Here is a 14,180-nt window from a genome sequence, read left to right as displayed (position 1 = left end):
ATTTTGATGTGTGTGTGTGAGTCGCTCAGTCATGTCCAACTCTTTGTAACCCCATAGACTGTAGCCAGCCAGGCTCCTCTGCCCATGGAGTTCTCCAAGCAAGAATACTAGAGTGGGTGGCATTCCTTTCTCCTGGGGATCTTCCTGACCCAGGGATTTAACCTGCGGGCAGATTCTTTACCATCTGAGCCACCAGGGAACCCCAGTTATTTTTATGGAGCTCTATTAGAAGAATACATGTGATGGCATAAAAGAGCTATATATATATATATTTTTTTTTTTTTTAATTATCTTGGTCGAAAGAGCCTAAAGACATCCCACCCTATAGCAAAGTTTCCTGGAGGGGACAAAACACCTATCGTGAAGCCAAGGGCTGGCCCCCAAGGAAGGTGGACCATGGTGGGATAATCCAAGTGACTCAAAAAACTAGCCATTCACCCCAGCTCCACCCCAACCCTCATCCTCCAACCAAAGAAAAGTCAGCAAGTCCAAAAAGAGGCCTGACTCTCCCCTTCCTGGAGCTGAGATACATGTCTATGGCAAGTCACCCTGGGTTTGGCATCAACCCATCTCCCCCTTGGCCACACCTAACCAATATCCATTTGTTGGTGTTCTCAGAATAAATCGCTTATCCCTCCTAAAGAAGTCAATCTCAGAATCCCACAGGCACACTCAGACCCTTTTGCTCTTTCCTCATCTTAGCCCTCAAACAGCACAGACAAGAGGGTCAGCACCAGCCTTTATTGGGGAAAAGACACACCACACACCCACTGCCCAGACCCAGGGCCAGGCTTCCCACAGTCAAGGCAGCAGTAGGAACAGAAACAGCGACGAGGGCAGTGACAGTGCCCAGGGGTGCCACAAGCCCCAGGACAACAGCCTCTCCCGGCTGCCAGGACAAGCCCCCTCGACGCTCAGGACACACCAGATTGACGAGAGCACCGGGGCCTCTGCAAGAAGAAGAAACATCAGGTCATAACTGTGCCCTCCTGGCTCCAGCTCCCCAGCATGTTCGTCTCCCCTTCTACACTGGAGAAGTTAAGCAAAGATTGCTCTCACGGACCTTAAATGGCTACCTGCTTTCCAGACTGGAGAAGGCAATGGCACTCCACTCCAGTACTCTTGCCTGGAAAATCCCATGGACGGAGGAGCTTGGTGGGCTGCAGTCCATCGGGTTGCTAAGAGTCAGACACGACTGAGCGACTTCACTTTCACTTTTCACTTTCATGCATTGGAGAAGGAAATGGCAACTCACTCCAGTGTTCTTGCCTGGAGAATCCCAGGGACAGAGGAGCCTAGTGGGCTGCCGTCTATGGGGTCGCACAGAGTCGGACACGACTGAAGCGACTTAGCAGCAACAGCAGCAGCTTCCCAGACAATCCAGGCTAAACTGGCATTGAAGACTATGTATCATGAAGTGATCAACCTTATATTTCCTGTTGTAAACACAGCCTGCCTGGTCCCTTACCCACTCTCTCATATCACTCCCATCCGTTTCCCAAATGTGTCACACACAATCCACCCTCTGTGTCTTTGGTCACCAGGCCACCCTGGTGTCCAGCTTGTTCTCTGTGTTCTCCTTGCTGGGTCACATCTAGCCTAGCCTTCAGGGCCCAGATCAAATCCTACTTCTAGGAGAAGGACCTTCCCAAGGAACCACACTTACTCTGATCACCTGTATGCCCATACGGCCTATACAAGAGTCCTGACCTGTGAAACAGAATCTAACTAGACTTTCCAGGGCAAATACTGCCTTGCCCTTCTGGAGTTCCCACTCAGCATCTAAGTCGGTGTTTTGTACATGGCAGTGAAGACCACTGTTACTGATAATGAGGGACTGTACTCACCTAACTCAGGGTCAGACCTAATGGTCCAGGTGGGGTTCGGGGCCGGCTGGGGTGATGGGACTGGGTGGGACACAGAAGCGGCCACAGCCTGACTTGCAGCACTTCTCCCCAGCCTGGCAGTTCTCATCGACCATGCAGTTGACAATGCACAGCCCCACTAAGACTTCTGGACAGTCACCGTCCCACCCTGGCGGATAAGCAGGCAAAGGTATAGAGATGGGACGGTTGGTTCCAGTGACTCCAGGTGGGATCCCACCTGGGACTTAGACACAGAGGCTCAGATGACTCCATCCCTGATTCTGACTAGATCTTAATCAAACATCTGGCTGGGACACCTTGAAGCTAGAGGATCTGAGCCCCCGCAGGGCCCCAAGAGAGCACCTGGATTAATTTCCAAATGGTATTTCACAAGGAGTTCCCTAGAGGTACCTCGCTGGTGGCTCAGATGGTAAAGAATCTGCCTGCAACGCAGGAGACCTGGGTTTGATCCCTGGGTTGGGAAAGCTCCCCTGGAGAAGGGACAGGTTACCCACTCCAGTACTCTTGCCTGGAGAATTTCATGGATGGAGGAGCCTGGCGGGCTACAGTCCATGGGGTCGCAGAGTCAAATATGACTGAGTAACAAACACTCACTTTTTTCTTTTTCCACTTCAGGACTTGATATCACTGTAGGTTTGGGGTGGGCCTGGGCCGGGTGCAGAAGCAAGGCTCCCACGCCACCACCCTCAACCCTGGTGTTTGGGCTTCCTACTTCCCACCCCCTGCCATACATGGGCCCCTTGATCCAGGAGGAGGATTGCTTTGGCTTGAAGCGGGGCAGGGTATGAGGACTGGAAGGATAAGGATTTTGACTTCCTCCCACAAACAGAAAGAGAAGACGATCACAGATGGCTCCCTCCCCAACCAGCTCTGGGAGCCCAGGAGCACCCAAGGATTTCTTCCCCAAAGAGCTGACATACCTCCCTTGATGTCTCCGAAGCAGGCATGGCCACAGCCGGTGCTGCAGCACTTATGTCCCTGGGGACAGGACGTGTCCCCGTCACACAGCTCTTCACACGGAAGGGGGTCGGCCGGACATTCACCACCAAACTCTGCCACAGAATCAGAACACTGGGGCTCAGAGACACCCCAGCCCAGTGTTGCCAGTTATTTTTATCAGGACTCCAGTACAAAATGTACAAAAAAAGATGTAATGGAAAACAATACATTTTCCATTGTTTCCTGTTTGTATTTCATAAATATTTATGCTTAAAGTGTATATATTATGTGCATTCATGAATATTCAATGCTGATACTTCTTATTCTATTTCCTCTCTTTTTTAATGCTGGCCACAAAATACAAAGTTGATATCCAGATTCAGCTTGAAAAGCGCGGTTGAGGTCTAACAAGTTGTGACAAACTCACTAGTTGCCGCCCCATACTCGTCCTCCCTCCTTGCTTCCTGTGGTTGACATCAGCACTGCTGGCTGCTGAACTCATGCCCACGGGGAGCCCCCTTCCTATCATCTCTGGGCTGGACTGGGTGACTTGCTTTGACCGACAAGACCCCAGCAAGTATGATGGAAGCAGCGTGTGTGCATGCGTGTGTGCTCAGTGGCTTCAGTCATGTCTGACTCTTTGCGACCTTATGGACTGTAGCCCACCAGGCTCTCTGTCTATGGGATTCTCTAGGCAAGAATACTGGAGGGGTCGCCATGCCCTTCTCCAGGGGACACGTTCACGGCCTCTAGACAGACAATGAAACTCAGAGAAGAGAAGCTGTTGGCCCAGAACCGCAGAGTGAGTCAGCGCCAAAGCAGGATGAAACCCAGCCTCTCGGTCTGTAGTGAAGCACTCTTTCTACTACACCATCCCTAAGACAGGTGGGCAACGGGCCAGCTCCACAGGGCAGGCACACCCAAGAAGTCACATCCAAACCATACCCACTCACCGTGACTCACTCCTCTCGGTGTTCCAGTTTTTTAAATGGAGGGAAAATACAGGCCATTCAAGGCTTTGTAGAAAACCAAGACAGGACTGGCCCAGTGCCTCCGAGAAAGAACATATACATACGATTGGACACAGCTGGTTCCGGGAAGTCTGACATGATGGAAAAAGCACGTGCTAGACTCCAAGAGAATGCGTGCAGCTGAACATGTGCTCGGCCGCTCCGCTGTGTCTGACTCTCTGCGACCCTATGGACTGCAGTCCTCCAGGCTTCTCTGTCTGTGATATTCTCCAGGCAAGAATACTGGAGCAGGTTGCCCTTTCCTCCTCCAGGGGATCTTCCCCACCCAGAGATCAAACTCCAGTCTCCTGCATCTCCTGCATTGGCAGGCAGATTCTTTGCCACTGAGCCACCTGGGAAACCTCATACAGCTGGACAATCCAAGGTATGATAACCTAGCATCCTTAGATTTTCTAAATAGCCCCTATTTCATGTCATTCCGTATTACAACTATGTGTCTTGATTTTTTTATTCAGAAAATAAGATCATTGTTCATCACCACATGTCTCTCCCCACACCTCCCACTTGTTTGACAAACACTAAAATCCCTCTAACAAGGAACAAACCCTTTTATCCCCAAGGCTGAGAAGACAGCATAAAATAATCTCCCCAATAGAGAAAAAACCCAGCAACATAAACATCTCACCAAATTATACCTTGTACCATAGAGAGTGGAGGTCTAGAATCTCAAACTTCCCAGATTAAACCATTATGCTGGGCCTGACTCTGAAGTAGCTTCCCAGGTGGCTCAGCGGTAAAGAACCCACCTGCCAATGCAGGAGACAGAGGAGATGCGGGTTCGATTCCTGGGCCGGGAAGATCCCTGGAGGAGGAAATGGCAACACACTCCAGTATTCTTGCCTGGAGAATCCCACAGACAGAGGAACCTGGGAGGCTACAGTCCATGGGGTCGCAAAGAGTCGGACACGACTTAGCGACTGAGCGCATTTCACGACTCTGAAGTAACCAAAGCCAGGAGCACCCGGCTTCCCCTGCTTTCATCCCCAGGACCAGGAACAGACACCAAAGCCCTATTGTCTCCCAGGCCAGACTTCCTTGAGTTCCCTGGGGATTTATCAACTATCAGAAGCAACAAAGGGACCCTTGGAGGATAGGCTGAAGCCTTGAGGCTCAGAATATATCCCTTCGGACCAGTGCCCAGCAGGGCCACCCAGTCCAACACCCTATCTGATGCCTGAATCCCTGCCAAATGATCCCCCATCCTCAGCTTGGAGAGCTGGAATTAAGGAAGCCTTACTAACTCCAAGCCCGACTACAGCCAGCCATCCTTATATTTAAGCTAGACAGCCTTAAGGAGAAGAAAGTCTTCTTTACACTCAACTGAAATCTGTTTCCCCATCGGTCCTTTACCTGCCCCCAGACACCCGGTAAGATCACAGCTTGTGTCACCTTTGCAGACATCCTCTGCCTTTCTCTGTCTCAGCTTTGCCAGGCTAGGGAGCTCAGTTCCTCCTATCACATGGTTTCTAGTCACCTCAGTTATCTCAGCAGGAATCAAGGTGAGAAATACGAATGACAGCCAGAATAGGGGTGGTCAATCTAGCCTCCGGATATGCCCAATCCCAAGATCCCAAGCTATCAGCAGAAAGGCAGGATACAAAGCTGAAGCCCAGACACACTCACTCACTGAGTCTCCACTGCTGCCTCAGCTCCAACCCTCCACTAGGGAAAGACGCCAGCTGCTGGCGGAAAGTGACATGTCAAAACTTCTTAAGCCAAGAAGGGCCCTGAGTCCTCAAACCTACTCCTTTCTTCTCATGTATATAGACAGATAGACATCCAGAAGGGGGAGAAACTGGCTGAAGTCAGTGGTCCCAGAACTGGGCCCCAAACCCGCAGCTTTGGCACTAGGTCCAGTGCCCTTTAACCCACATGATTACAATCCCCTACACTCTGCAAGGATCACCTAAAAACAAATCAACAAGCACTAAGACTCAGCTCAGTTCTGCCAAAACTAGTAGACAGCTTTAGGGGTTAGGAAAACTTACAAATAAACTAGCGTGTGTCTGGAGCCCCCGCAACCACTCCTAGTTTCGGTGATTCACCGGGACTCAGCATACAGGTGTACATACGGCCATGATTCACACAGCACAAAAATGCAAAGCAAAACCCATCAACGGGAAGAGGCGCGTGATGCGAAGTCCAGAGGAAACCAGGCGCAAGCTTCCAGGAGCCCTCTCCAGGAAAGTCGCACAGGATGGTCTTTATTCTTCTGGCATGAAACTGTGACAACATGTATGAAGTGGTATTCTACCAGGAAACCCACTGGAGACTCAAGATTTTTCCTGGGGGCTGGTCACACGGCACTCTCTGCCTAGCCCATACCACTCTTAATAGTTAGGGTGGCAGGAACTCTCTCAAAAATCCAAAGTCTCAGAAGCCAGCCAAGGCCAATCTTGTGAGCAGGCCTTTCTGGGAATGTTAACGTTGGACCCGCTGTGTTAACTCTCTCAGCTGTACAAACAGCGTGGAGGTTTCAGGAAAGGGGGGCCCAAACACACATGGAGCCCACACCCTCGATCCATACAAAAGGACATAATGCGTATGTCCTAATAAGAAAACGGAGGCTCACAGGGGCTCAGGAGGGGCCAGCCTTCACGCAGTGGGAGGGGGCCATAAGGGACCCAAGATAGACAGTCGTGTCCAACTCTTGGCAACCCCACATACTGCAGTGCACCAGGCTCCTCTGTCCATGGAATTCTCCAGGCAAGAATACTGGAATGAGTTGCCATCCTTTTTTCCAGGGGATCTTCCCAACCCAGGCATTGAACCTGGGTCTTCCACATTGCAGGTAGATTCTTTACCGTCTGAGCTACCAGGGAAGCCTCTGGGACAACATTAAGGGAGCCAAAGGGGACAACATTAAGGCCATTATCTGAATCTTTGCTCCAAAACCTTCTCCTCTCAAAGTTATCCCCTTCTCAGCAAAGAGTACGACCATCACCCAAAGGCTCCAGCCAGCCACTCAGCATTCTTCTCGACACCTCCTCTTCCTCATCACCCACATCTGCTAACCAGGCCTGTCAGCTCCAACTTCAGAAGTATTTCAGGGACTTCCCTGGTGGTCCGCTGGTTAAGAACCTGCCCGCCAATACAGTGGACACGGGTTCAATCCCTGGTCCGGGAAGATCTCACATGCCCTGGGGCAACTAAGCCAGTGAACCGCAACTGCTGAGCCCCTCTGCTGCAACTGCTGAAGCCTGCTTGCCATGAGCCGGTGCTCCGCAACAAGAGAAGCCCGAGTGCCGCAACTAGAGAGTGGCTCCCCCTTGCCACAACTAGAGAAAGCCCACACGCAGCAACAAAGACCCAGCACGGCCAAAAATAGTAAATAAACTTTTTTTTCCCCAAAAAAAAGTACTTTGAGTCTGCCACTTTCCCAGGTCTGTACTGTCACCACCCTGGTCTGAGCCATGGCACTCCCTTGCCCAGCCTGACACAGTGGCCTCTCAACTGGCCTACCACCTTCTACATTTTCCTCATCCATGCTTCACACACCAGCAGAGAGGTCTTTTTAAAATGAAAACCCAACCAGGTCTCTCCTGCTTTAAAGGCCTCCCATTGCACTTACAATAAAGCCTTAGACAGAGGCCCTGGAGGTTCCCCGAAAGCCCAGACCTGAACCGGAAACACCCTCCTTCCCCGTCTCTCGTCTCCAACCACACTGACCTTCAGTTCAGTTCAGTCGCTCAGTCATGTCCGACTCTTTGTGACCCCATGAACTGCGGCACACCAGGCCTCCCTGTCCATCACCAACTTCCGGAGTTCACTCAAACTCACATCCATCGAGTTGGTGATGCCATCCAGCCATCTCATCCTCTGTCATCCCCTTTTCCTCCTGCCCCCAATCCCTCCCAGCATCAGAGTCTTTTCCAATGAGTCAACTCTTTGCATGAGGTGGCCAAAGTATTGGAGTTTCAGCTTTAGCATCATTCCTTCCAAAGAAATCCCAGGGCTGATCTCCTTTAGAATGGACTGGGTTGGATCTCCTTGCAGTCCAAGGGACTCTCAAGAGTCTTCTCCAACACCACAGTTCAAAAGCATCAATTCTTCGGCACTCAGCTTTCTTCACAGTCCAACTCTCACATCCATACATGACCACTGGAAAAACCATAGCCTTGACTAGATGGACCTTTGTTGGCAAAGTAATGTCTTTGTATCTAGGTTGGTCATAACTTTCCTTCCAAGGAGTAAGCGTCTTTTAATTTCATGGCTGCAGTCACCATCTGCAGTGATTTTGGAGCCCCAAAAAATAAAGTCTGACACTGTTTCCATTGTTTCCCCTGGTTTTAGAAACAGCAGAGGAACCAGAGATAAAATTGCCAACATCCGCTGGATCATCACAAAAGCAACAGAGTTCCAGAAAAACATCTATTTCTGCTTTATTGACTATGCCAAAGCCTTTGACTGTGTGGATCACAATAAACTGTGGAAAATTCTGAAAGAGATGGGAATACCAGACCACCAGACCTGCCTCTTGAGAAACCTATATGCAGGTCAGGAAGCAACAGTTAGAACTGGACATGGAACAACAGACTGGTTCCAAATAAGAAGAGGAGTATGTCAAGGCTGTATACTGTCACCCTGCTTATTTAACCTATATGCAGAGTACATCATGAGAAATGCTGGGTTGGAAGAACCACAAGCTGGAATCAAGATTGCCAGGAGAAATATCAATAACCTTAGATATGCAGATGACACCACCCTTATGGCAGAAAGTGAAAAGGAACTCAAAAGCCTCTTGATGAAAGTGAAAGAGAAGACTGAAAAGGTTGGCTTAAAGGTCAACATTCAGGAAACGAAGATCATGGCATCTGGTGCCATCACTTCATGGGAAACAGATGGGGAAACAGTGGAAACAATGACCTTTCACCTCCTGAAAAGAGGAAGCCCGGCCCCACCCCACAGGCTTTGCCCCCGCAGTTCCCTCTTCCTAGCATTGCACCCAACAGCCAGATGCTTCTTCTCATTCTCCAACTTAAAATGATACCTCCTCTTTCCCTCGCTTTTCTTTCCTTTCGTAGCACCAGCATGACTGGTACTTATTATTGTCCGCTTATGATTATTTCCTATGTCTCACATCAGGGGCTGAGCTCCACGAGACCAAGGACCGTGACTGCTCTGCTCACCCCTGGATGCCCAAATGCCAGGTAGTATAGACCGACTCAGTGTGTACTGAATCCATTTATAAGCAAGCAAGTGAAATACACAGGCCGGACGTCAGAGATGTGGGAGGAAATCTGATCAGCAAGGTGCCAGGCATAACTCTATAAGCTCTTGGGCATTATTTGGCAGGTTTTGTACAAGCTTCTTATATACATTTCTTCTCAACTACATGATTGGAGAAGGCAATGGCAACCCACTCCAGTACTTTTGCCTGGAAAATCCCATGGACAGAGGAGCCTGGTAGACTGCAGTCCATGGGGTTGCAAAGAATCGGACACCACTGAGCGACTTCACTTTCACTTTTCACTTTCGTGCACTGGAGAAGGAAATGGCAACCCCCTTCAGTGTTCTTGCCTGGAAAATCCCAGGGACGGGGGAGCCTGGTGGGCTGCCGTCTATGGGGTCGCACAGAGTTGGACACGACTGAAGCGACTTAGCATCAGCATCAACTACATGGGATAGACTGAATACTTGTACTCTCCGAAAATTCTTATGTTGAAACTAAATACCCAAAGTGAGGGTATTTGGAAGTGGGGTCTTTGGGAAGTGATCAGGTCAAGAGACTGGAGCCCTTATAAGGGCTAGTGGCCCTTATTGGCCTTCTGTCAGATGAGGTCACAGCAAAAAGAGAGCAGTCTACAAACCAGGAAGCAGGCCCTCACCAGACACTTAATCTGGCACCCTGATCTCGGATGTCCCCGTTTCCAGAATTGTGAGAAATAAATGTCTGTCGTTTGTAAACCACCCGGTCTGTGCTACTCTGTTTCAGCAGTGGGAATGGACACTACCTTATCGCCCTATGCGATAAATGTCCTTGCATGCACGTGTTTAGTCCATCGGTCATTTCAGAGTCTTTGCAACTCTTTGGAGTCCACCAGGCTCCTCTGTCCATGGGATTCTCTAGGCAAGAATACTGCAGCAAGTTGCCATTTCCTCCTCCACGGGATCTTTCTGACCCAGGGATCTCCTGTGTCTCCTGCACTGCAGGCAGATTCTTAGCTGCTGAGCCATCAGGGAAGCCCTGATAAGAGATAAATATGCTTACCTCCATTTTAAGGATGATAAAAAGAGGCCACAGAGGAGCCAGGCTTCTTACCCATGTTCAAACCCTAACTGCCTCAGGAGAGCAGCTCCAGGGTCCAGCCTGGGCCCTCAGGAACTCTGATGTGCCTCTACCTTACCAAACAGACAGCACAGGAAGCCTCTGGTGAATCAGGGCTTAATGAAAGCGGAAGTTGTTCACAGCCCAGAAAGAAGAGCTCCCAGTGCCAGTCATCGGGTGTAGCAACAAGTCCCATTGGGTGAGTGGGCCAGCCCTGCTCTAGGACTGGAACTGTAGAAAAGCACTTAACTAATAACTCCGTGGCCAATATCACTTCCCACCAGACGAGGAACCCCACGCAGCCCGTGGGCTCCGGGAGATCTGCAGAGAAATCACTGTTCTAACCTGCTGAGCTCCCAGGAAAGAAGCAGCCCCAACTGGGCTGGCCAGGGCCCAGAGCAGCTCACTGAGGTGCCCGGCTGGGCTGCCAGCCTCACCCTCAGCCCCTATAATTCAGTCATCACCTTCAAACATGGGGAAGACTGTACCAGGCCCAACAAGCTGCCAGGGAGTGACCCGTGGGAGACAGATGCCCAGCCCTGGTTCCAGACAGGGCCTCAAGAGTCCTGGCAACGAGTACAACCCTCTATTCTCTTTTATGGGCACGCTGCCCAAGGGAGCTGCCAAACTGAGGTGCAGACAATCCTACTGGGTAGAGGGAAGGGACCTGCTACATGGGGAGATTTGGCTGGCAGGTCAGCCTTCACAAGAACCCTGAGTTCCAAGTAAAAGAATCACAGATAATCAATGGTCTGTTCTTTCCTGACAGAAAGCAAAGAAGTGGGGACTCTAGTGATTAAAGAAGAGACAGCTCCCCCACCAAAAAAAAAAAGGGGGGTGGGGGTGGGGAAGAGGTGCTCTAGGTGAGCTAGATTCCAAGAGCCAACCTTGAAGACAAGAAGCTGGCTGGGTCTACGTAGCCCAGAGGCAAGATCGGAAAGGAGACATGGATTTCGCCTCCCGAGACATCCTTAGGGATGCCTCCTCAGCAGAGCCAACTACAGCATGCACTGCAGCGCATCTGCCTAGCCAGACAGGATTCATCCCCCTGGTATGGCTCTTGGCACAGGTTCTTATCAGGAGGGTATTTTTCTTCTTTCACTGCAAAAGAGATCACCTGAGATTGGGGGTAACTGATAAGGCCTCAAGAAATGGGGAATGGAAGTCAAATGCACTTTGGGGACCTTTAGCCTCTCTGGCACTCCACTCCAGTACTCTTGCCTGGAAGATCCCATGGACGGAGGAGCCTGGTAGGCTGCAGTCCATGGGGCACTAAGAGTCGGACACGACAGAGTGACTTCACTTTCACTTTTCACTTTCATGCATTGGAGAAGGAAATGGCAACCCACTCCAGTGTTCTTGCCTGGAGAATCCCAGGGACAGGGGAGCCTGGTGGGCTGCCGTCTATGGGGTCGCACAGAGTCAGACATGACTGAAGCGGTTTAGCAGCAGTAGCAGCCTCTCCCAAATTCTTATCTGAAATATTTCTGCAATCACTTTCCCCTCCTCCCACACCCCCACCATCCACCAACACACACCCAGCACCACTCAAGGACCAGCCATTCTGCAGAAAGAGAGAAAGGTTGGGCAAAGCCAGAACCTCTAGTAAGCCAGACTGGAAATGTTATCTCCTTGTCCAGAGAGGACAGAGAAAGCCAGGAAGACCTATCCTGGCTGCTCCCAGAATTGATCCATCCAGGTCTGTCCTACAGAGGAGACCATCATCTCCCCAAATGAGGACCCTCACTCTGGGGGGAGGCAAGGGGTGATTTCTTCTCTAGTTATTTTCAGTTACTCTTAGTCAGGGGTCCCAAAGGGTAACTCACCACGCTCTCCTACAGTCAGCCTGGATGCCACAGACCCAAGAGCCACTACTGTCTTCAGGAGGAAGAGGCAGCTCAACATGACGAGGATGCTGAGAGCTGAGACGAAAACTCCAATCTGGCCAGACATGTACATCTTGCCCAGAAGATCAACCGAGGGAAGGGCAAGGCAAGGGGACTGGCCTAAGCCCAGCCCCAGATCCTTCGCTTTCGCAATAATTCCCAAGGATGTCTTCTCCTGACAAGAAGAAGAAAAGTGATTGGTTGCTGGTGTGTGGAACATTCCTGGTGCTACCAAAAGACACATGTGATCAGAATGATCAAACTCTGTACAAGGGACAATGATGAGGAATCTAGGGGGAGCTGGGGAAACAGAGGGATAGACACTGGATCAAAGAGAGCCCCAGAGGGTTTTTCAGGGACATGGCTACAGCTGAAATGAGAGAGGAAAGGACTAACGACACCACGGAAGGAAAGAACCAACGCTAATAAAATGCACTGTGGCTCCTGTCCATCATTGCAACCTAGAAAGCAGAGACTAGAACCAACTGCACACAAACTAGTCAAAAACTATAGAAAAGTAGTGCTTGAATTTCTTCAGAACTAACATAAACGCACCAAAAACCTACATCTTGGTCCCTCCGGCCCATATATAGGACATTTGTGGCCTATATGAAGGCCAGTTGACAAAACCCAAAAGAACAGTTGCTGACTCAAGTAATAACCTAGGCCATATACACTTCTTTTCTTTATCTCTTCTTCCTATATTTCTTTTTATTTTTCTTTATCTGTCCCTTTGATCAACCATGATACCTGTGTCCACTGGCATTGCTTAGTCTAACAAGGCTAAAGGGCAGGGGACATTCAAGGCACAAGGTTAAAAACCTCAATAGGGCCTAGGAGTTTGTTGCCAGAAAGTCACCTTATTATTTTAAGGCTGATAAATGAACATTTGTTGATCTAACATGTGCTTTACATATTTTATTTCTCACAATTAACTTGCAAAAGTAAGAAAACTGATTCTTTTTTTAGAGAAAGAACTGCCCAAGGTCATTAAGCTAGTAAGTGGTGGCTGCTGGAATTTAATAACAGTAATGACAGATAGCATTGTTTGAAGGTTTATTACTGCCAAGGGTCTAAGTACTTTACATAAGTTAACTCACTTAATTTCACTGCAACCCTATGAGTTAAGTACTATTATCCCCATTCTACAGACAGGGAAACTGAATCAAAGAAAGAAATGTAGGTCACAGCTAATAAGTAGTAGAATAAAGGTGTGTGTGTGTGCATGCTCAGTTGCTTCAATCGTGTCTGACTTTTTGCAGTGTCTGAGTCTTTCTAACTCTATGGACTGTAGCCCACCAGGCTCCTCTGTCCACGGGATTCCGAAGGCAAGAATACCAGGAGTGGGTTGCCATTCCCTTCTCCAGGGAATCTTCTGACCCAGGGATCGAACGGAAGTCTCCTGCATCTCCTGTGTTGCAGGAGGATTCTTTAACCACTGAGCCACTTGGGAAGCCCAGAACAAAGGTAAGCAGTCCAATTCCATAGTCAGTGTTCTTTATCATCATATCATAATGAATTTGAACTCAGATCATTCTAACTGCAAAACTCATGCACCTTCTACTACCCCGTATTATGACCTGGTAAAAGAAGATCCAATTCTATTCAGGGATGTCTTACCTCTAATGCAGAGCAAAAGGGGGTCTGGGGAACTCCACAGCTGTGAAACCCCTGCATCCTCAACCTATCCCAGAATCAACCATCTGGGGAGAGAAGCCCAGGATCTTCATTAGATGCCTTCCGAAGCCAAGAGGCAACCCCCGGGATAAAGGCCTGGAGGGACCGCTGAGTGAGTGTTTAGGATGCCATGGGCCAGACCCCCTCCCCCTCTTGTTGGGTTTTGGGGTCCTCGCATGAGGCCCATCCAATTCTGGGAGCTGAGTGCCGGGCATATTAAAATCTAGTTTTCCAAAGACAACCGCAGACGCCCCTATACCAAACGCTCCCCACCTCTCCCCAGCTCCAGCCCGTGGAAACCTGCTCCCTTCCTCCCGCCCTGCACTTCTCCACGGGCCTTGGCCCGGCCAGAGAACGACCCTTGATTGAACACCCCCAGTCACACCCGAAGCGAGGCCGCCCCCGAGAGGGAGACAGGCCACCCGACGCGCAACGCCTCTAAGCAGCCGCAACCGGACGGGAACCAGCGGTTCGGTTTCCCTGGCAACCCCGC

General features: G+C 50.0%; 1 protein-coding gene across 1 annotated transcript; it reads right to left on the bottom strand.

Moving 5' to 3' along the window:
• Positions 1-727: 727 nt before the first annotated feature.
• On the bottom strand, positions 728-14,165 carry WFDC3 (WAP four-disulfide core domain 3). Its single transcript, XM_086331602.1, is given in 7 exon segments — positions 728-950; positions 1,848-1,911; positions 1,913-2,034; positions 2,807-2,938; positions 11,951-12,185; positions 13,631-13,713; positions 14,073-14,165. Coding segments are annotated over 6 exon segments (759 nt in total). The 5' UTR covers positions 13,688-13,713; positions 14,073-14,165; the 3' UTR covers positions 728-801.
• Between the last annotated feature and the right edge of the window lie 15 nt (positions 14,166-14,180).

The sequence above is a fragment of the Bos grunniens genome, chromosome 13 (assembly GCF_055505025.1).
Source record: "Bos grunniens cultivar Pamir isolate PY7600 chromosome 13, Bosgru_T2T1.0, whole genome shotgun sequence".
In the NCBI taxonomy this organism is placed as follows: domain Eukaryota; kingdom Metazoa; phylum Chordata; class Mammalia; order Artiodactyla; family Bovidae; genus Bos; species Bos grunniens.
Note: the sequence above shows the minus strand (reverse complement) of the source record. Positions and strands in the feature narration are given on the sequence as shown.